Source organism: Dermochelys coriacea, chromosome 20, assembly GCF_009764565.3.
Source record: "Dermochelys coriacea isolate rDerCor1 chromosome 20, rDerCor1.pri.v4, whole genome shotgun sequence".
In the NCBI taxonomy this organism is placed as follows: Eukaryota; Metazoa; Chordata; order Testudines; family Dermochelyidae; genus Dermochelys; species Dermochelys coriacea.
The window spans coordinates 607308-614047 of record NC_050087.2 but is presented as its reverse complement, the minus strand read 5'-3'; the positions used below and the strand labels follow the sequence as shown (position 1 = coordinate 614047).

Genomic DNA, 6740 nt, shown 5'->3' with positions numbered 1-6740 from the left:
AGGGTGAGGGGATGCAGGATGTGAGATGGGCGATGTGTGCCTACCTTACAGGCAATTCAGGGCATCGCAAGCTGGTGTGAGGGAACGAAGGATGTGAGGTGGATGATGGGTGCCTACCTCTCAGGTGATGCAGGGCATAACAAGCTGGTGCGAGGGGACACAGGCAAGGGGTGGGCGATGTGTGCCTACCTTACAGGCAATGGAGGGCATTACAAGCTGGTGCGAGGGGACACAGGGTGAGGGGATGCAAGACGTGAGGTGGGCGAGGGATATGTACACGAAAGGAAATTCAGAGCATCACAAGCTGATGCGAGGGGTATGTACACGATAGGCGATGCAAGGCAACACAAGCTGGTGCGAGGGGTACATACACAAGAGGCGATGCAGGGCATCACAAGCTGGTGCGAGGGGTGCATACACGATAGGCGATGCAGGGCATCAAAAGCTGGTGCGAGGGGTACGTACGCCATAGGAGATACAAGGCGTCACATGCTGGCGCGAGGAGTACGTACGCCATAGGTGATGCAGGGCGTCACACGCTGGTGCGAGGAGTACATACGTGAGAGGCGATGCAGGGCGTCAAAAGCTGGTGCGAGGGGTACGTACGTCATAAACGATGCAGGGCGTCACAAGCTGGTGCGAGGGGTACGTACGTGAGAGGCGATGCAGGGCGAGACGAGCTGGTGCGAGGGGTACGTATGCGAGAGGCGATGCAGGGCGAGACGAGCTGGTGCGAGGGGTACGTACGCGTGAGACGATACAGGGCGACAGGAGCTGGTGCGAGGGGTACGTACGCGAGAGGCGATGCAGGGCGAGACGGGGTGGTGCGAGGGGTACGTACGCGAGAGGCGATGCAGGGCGACAGGAGTTGGTGCGAGGGGTACGTACGCGTGAGGCGATGCAGGGCGACAGGAGCTGGTGGGAGGGGTACGTACGCGTGAGGCGATGCAGGGCGACAGGAACTGGTGCGAGGGGTACGTACGCCATAGGCGAAGCAGGGCGTCACGAGCTGGTGCGAGGGGTACGTACGCGAGAGGCGATGAAGGGCGAGACGGGCTGGTGCGAGGGGTACGTACGTGAGAGGCGATGCAGGGCGAGACGAGCTGGTGCGAGGGGTACGTACGCCATAGGCGATGCAGGGCGTCACGAGCTGGTGCGAGGGGTACGTACGCGAGAGGCGATGCAGGGCGACAGGAGCTGGTGCGAGGGGTACGTACGCGAGAGGCGATGCAGGGCGAGACGGGCTGGTGCGAGGGGTACGTATGCGAGAGGCGATGCAGGACGAGACGGGCTGGTGCAAAGGGTACATACGCGAGAGGCGATGCAGGCGGAGACGGGCTGGTGCGAGGGGTACATATGCGAGAGGCGATGCAGGGCGAGACGGGCTGGTGCGAGGGGTACGTACGCGAGAGGCGATGCAGGGCGTCACGAGCTAGTGCGAGGGGTACGTACGCGAGAGGCGATGAAGGGCAACAGGAGCTTGTGCGAAGGGTACGTACGCGAGAGGCGATGCAGGGCGACACAGAATGGTGCGAGGGGTACGTACGCAGAGGCGATGCAGGGCGTCACGAGCTGGTGCGAGGGGTACGTACGCGTGAGGCGATGCAGGGCGACAGGAGCTGGTGCGAGGGGTACGTACGCGTGAAGCGATGCAGGGCGAGACGGGCTGGTGCGAGGGGTACGTACGTGGGAGGCGATGCAGGGCGAGACGGGCTGGGGCGAGGGGTACGTACACGTGAGGCGATGCAGGGCGACACGGGCTGGTGCGAGGGGTACGTACGCGAGAGGCGATGCAGGGCGACAGGAGCTGGTGCGAGGGGTACGTACGCGTGAAGCGATGCAGGGCGAGACGGGCTGGTGCGAGGGGTACGTACGTGGGAGGCGATGCAGGGCGAGACGGGCTGGGGCGAGGGGTACGTACACGTGAGGCGATGCAGGGCGACACGGGCTGGTGCGAGGGGTACGTACGCGAGAGGCGATGCAGGGCGAAACGAGCTGGTGCGAGGGGTACGTACGCGAGAGGCGATGCAGGGCGTCACGAGCTGGTGCGAGGGGTACGTACGCGAGAGGTGATGCAGGGCGTCACGAGCTGGTGCGAGGAGTACGTACGCGAGAGGCGATGCAGGGCGAAACGAGCTGGTGCGAAGGGTACGTACGCGAGAGGCGATGCAGGGCGAGACGGGCTGGTGCGAGGGGTACGTACGCGAGAGGCGATGCACGGCGAGACGGGCTGGTGCGAGGGGTACGTACGCGAGAGGCGATGCAGGGCGACAGGAGCTGGTGCGAGGGGTACGTACGCGTGAGGCGATGGAGGGCGAGACGGGCTAGTGCGAAGGGTACGTACGCGTGAGGCGATGCAGGGCGACAGGAGCTGGTGCGAGGGGTACGTACGCGTGAGGCGATGCAGGGCGACAGGAGCTGGTGCGAGGAGTACGTACGCGTAAGGCGATGCAGGGCGAGACGGGCTGGTGCGAGGGGTACGTACGCGTGAGGCGATGCAGGGCGAGACGGGCTGGTGCGAGGGGTACGTACGCGAGAGGCGATGCAGGGCGAGACGGGCTGGTGCGAGGGGTACGTACGCGTGAGGCGATGCAGGGCGAGACGGGCTGGTGCGAGGGGTACGTACGCGTGAGGCGATGCAGGGCGACAGGAGCTGGTGCGAGGGGTACGTACGCGTGAGGCGATGCAGGGCGAGACGGGCTGGTGCGAGGGGTACGTACGCGAGAGGCGATGCAGGGCGAAACGAGCTGGTGCGAGGGGTACGTACGCGAGAGGCGATGCAGGGCGAGACGGGCTGGTGCGAGGGGTATGTACGCGAGAGGCGATGCAAGGCGAGACGGGCTGGTGTGAGGGGTACGTACGCGAGAGGCGATGCAGGACGAGACGGGCTGGTACGAGGGGTACGTACGCGAGAGGCGATGCAGGGCGAGACGGGCTGGTACGAGGGGTACGTACGCGAGAGGCGATGCAGGGCGTCACGAGCTGGTGCGAGGGGTACGTACGCGAGAGGCTATGCAGGGCGAAACGAGCTGGTGCGAGGGGTACGTACGCGAGAGGCGATGCAGGGCGACAGGAGCTGGTGCGAGGGGTACGTACGCGAGAGGCGATGCAGGGCGAGACGGGCTGGTGCGAGGGGTACGTACGCGTGAGGCGATGCAGGGCGACAGGAGCTGGTGCGAGGGGTACGTACGCGTGAGGCGATGCAGGGCGAGACAGGCTGGTGCGAGGGGTACGTACGGGAGAGGCAATGCAGGGCGAGACGGGCTGCTGCGAGGGGTACGTACGTGTGAGGCGATGCAGGGCGACAGGAGCTGGTGCGAGGGGTACGTACGCGAGAGGCGATGCAGGGCGACAGGAGCTGGTGCGAGGGGTACGTACGCGAGAGGCGATGCAGGGCGACAGGAGCTGGTGCGAGGGGTATGTACGCGTCAGGCAATGCAGGGCGACAGGAGCTGGTGCGAGGGGTACGTACGCGAGAGGCGATGCAGGGCAACAGGAGCTGGTGCGAGGGGTACGTACGCGTGAGGCAATGCAGGGCGAGATGGGTTGGTGCGAGGGGTACGTACGCGTGAGGCGATGCAGAGCGTCGCGGGCTGGTGCGAGGGGTACGTACGCGTCAGGCGATGCAGGGCGAGACGGGCTGGTGCGAGCGGTACGTAGGCGTGAGGCGATGCAGGGCGACAGGAGCTGGTGCGAGGGGTACGTACGCGTGAGGCGATGCAGGGCGACAGGAGCTGGTGGGAGGGGTAAGTACGCTTGAGGCGATGCAGGGCGAGACGGGCTGGTGCAAGCGGTACGTACGCGAGAGGCGATGCAGAGCGAGATGGGCTGGTGTGAGGGGAACGTACGCGAGAGGCGATGCAGGGCGAGATGGGGTGGTGCGAGGGGTACGTACGCGAGAGGCGATGCAGGGCAAAATGAGCTGGTGCGAGGGGTTCGTACGCGAGAGGCAATGCAGGGCGCGACGGGCTGGTGCGAGGGGTACGTACGCGTGAGGCGATGCAGGGCGACAGGAGCTGGTGGGAGGGGTACGTACGCTTGAGGCGATGCAGGGCGAGACGGGCTGGTGCAAGCGGTACGTACGCGAGAGGCGATGCAGGGCGAGACGGGCTGGTGCGAGGGGTACGTACGCGTGAGGCGATGCAGGGCGACAGGAGCTGGTGCGAGGGGTACGTACGAGTGAGGCGATGCAGGGCGAGAGGAGCTGGTGCGAGGGGTACGTACGCGAGAGGCGATGCAGGGCGAGACGGGGTGGTGCAAGGGGTACGTACGCGAGAGGCGATGCAGGGCAAAATGAGCTGGTGCGAGGGGTTCGTACGCGAGAGGCGATGCAGGGCGACAGGAGCTGGTGCGAGGGGTACGTACGCGAGAGGCAATGCAGGGCGCGACGGGCTGGTGCGAGGGGTACGTATGCGAGAGGCGATGCAGGGCGACAGGAGCTGGTGCGAGGGGTACGTACGCGAGAGGCGATGCAGGGCAAGACGGGCTGGTGCGAGGGGTACGTACGCGAGAGGCGATGCAGGGCGAGAAGGGCTGGTGTGAGAGGTACGTACGCGAGAGGCTATGCAGGGCGAAACGAGCTGGTGCGAGGGGTATGTACGCGAGGGGCGATGCAGGGCGACAGGAGCTGGTGCGAGGGGTACGTACGCGAGAGGCGATGCAGGGCGAGACGGGCTGGTGCGAGGGGTAATACGCGAGAGGCGATGCAGGGCGACAGGAGCTGGTGCGAGGGGTACGTACGCGTGAGGCGATGCAGGGCGAGACGGGCTGGTGCGAGGGGTACGTACGCGTGAGGGGATGCAGAGCGACAGGAGCTGGTGCGAGGGGTACGTACGCGTGAGGCGATGCAGGGCGACAGGAGCTGGTGCGAGGCGTACGTACGCGTGAGGCGATGCAGGGCGAGACGGGCTGGTGCGAGGGGTACGTACGCGTGAGGCGATGCAGGGCGAGACGGGCTGGTGCGAGGGGTACATATGCGAGAGGCGATGCAGGGCTACAGGAGCTGGTGCGAGGGGTACGTACGCGAGAGGCGATGCAGGGCGAGACGGGCTGGTGTGAGGGGTACGTACGCGAGAGGCGATGCAGGGCGAGACGGGCTGGTACGAGGGGTACGTACGCGAGAGGCGATGCAGGGCGTCACGAGCTGGTGCGAGGGGTACGTACGCGAGAGGCTATGCAGGGCGAAACGAGCTGGTGCGAGGGGTACGTACGCGAGAGGCGATGCAGGGCGACAGGAGCTGGTGCTAGGGGTACGTACGCGAGAGGCGATGCAGAGCGAGAAGGGCTGGTGCGAGGGGTACATACGCGAGTGGCGATACAGGGCGACAGGAGCTGGTGCGAGGGGTACGTACGCGTGAGGCGATGCAGGGCGAAATGAGTTGGTGCTAGGGGTACGTACGCGAGAGGCGATGCAGGGCGACAGGAGCTGGTGCGAGGGGTACGTACGCGTGAGGCGATGCAGGGCGACAGGAGCTGGTGCGAGGGGTACGTACGCGAGAGGTGATGCAGGGTGACAGGAGCTGGTGCGAGGGGTACGTACGCGTGAGGCGATGCAGGGCGAGACGGGCTGGTGCGAGGAGTACGTACGTGAGAGGCGATGCAGGGCGACAGGAGCTGGTGCGAGGGGTACGTACGCGAGAGGCGATGCAGGGCGAGACGGGGTGGTGCGAGGGGTATGTACGCGAGAGGCGATGCAGGGCAAAATGAGCTGGTGCGAGGGGTTCGTACGCGAGAGGTGATGCAGGGCGTCACGAGCTGGTGCGAGGAGTACGTACGCGAGAGGCGATGCAGGGCGAAACGAGCTGGTGCGAAGGGTACGTACGCGAGAGGCGATGCAGGGCGAGACGGGCTGGTGCGAGGGGTACGTACGCGAGAGGCGATGCACGGCGAGACGGGCTGGTGCGAGGGGTACGTACGCGAGAGGCGATGCGGGCGACAGGAGCTGGTGCGAGGGGTACGTACGCGTGAGGCGATGGAGGGCGAGACGGGCTAGTGCGAAGGGTACGTACGCGTGAGGCGATGCAGGGCGACAGGAGCTGGTGGAGGGGGTAGTACGCGTGAGGCGATGCAGGCGACAGGAGCTGGTGCGAGGAGTACGTACGCGTAAGGCGATGCAGGGCGAGACGGGCTGGTGCGAGGGGTACGTACGCGTGAGGCGATGCAGGGCGAGACGGGCTGGTGCGAGGGTACGTACGCGAGAGGCGATGCAGGGCGACAGGAGCTGGTGCGAGGGGTACGTACGCGTGAGGCGATGCAGGGCGAGACGGGCTGGTGCGAGGGGTACGTACGCGTGAGGCGATGCAGGGCGACAGGAGATGTGCGAGGGTAGTACGCGTGAGGCGATGCAGGGGGAGACGGGCTGGTGCGAGGGGTACGTACGAGGAGGCAATGGCAGGGCGAAAACGAGCTGGTGCGAGGGGTACGTACGCGAAGCGATGCAGGGCGAGACGGGCTGGTGCGAGGGGTATGTACGCGAGAGGGCGATGCCAGGCGAGACGGCTGGTGTGAGGGGTACGTACGCGAGAGGCGATGCAGGACGAGACGGGCTGGTACGAGGGGTACGTACGCGAGAGGCGATGCAGGGCGAGACGGGCTGGTAGATGGGTACGTACGCGAGAGGCGATGCAGGGCGCGAGCTGGTGCGAGGGGTACGTAGCGAGAGGCTATGCAGGGCGAAACGAGCTGGTGCGAGGGGTACGTACGCCGAGAGGCGATGCAAGGGCGACAGGAGCTGGTGCGAG

General features: G+C 66.1%; 1 protein-coding gene across 1 annotated transcript in view; it reads right to left on the bottom strand.

Annotated features, from left to right (window-relative positions):
• Nucleotides 1-485: 485 nt before the first annotated feature.
• DIP2B (disco interacting protein 2 homolog B) overlaps nucleotides 486-6740 on the bottom strand; it is a 135765-nt gene continuing 129510 nt past the window's right edge. The window contains exons 35-43 of the mRNA XM_038378167.2: nucleotides 6472-6662; nucleotides 5634-5801; nucleotides 5164-5331; nucleotides 4835-4908; nucleotides 4460-4561; nucleotides 3849-4016; nucleotides 3520-3687; nucleotides 1828-1948; nucleotides 486-586 (exon numbers count right to left, since the gene is read on the bottom strand). Coding sequence (XP_038234095.1) covers nucleotides 486-586; nucleotides 1828-1948; nucleotides 3520-3687; nucleotides 3849-4016; nucleotides 4460-4561; nucleotides 4835-4908; nucleotides 5164-5331; nucleotides 5634-5801; nucleotides 6472-6662 — 1261 coding nt within the window. The remainder of the gene's footprint in view (nucleotides 587-1827; nucleotides 1949-3519; nucleotides 3688-3848; nucleotides 4017-4459; nucleotides 4562-4834; nucleotides 4909-5163; nucleotides 5332-5633; nucleotides 5802-6471; nucleotides 6663-6740) is intronic.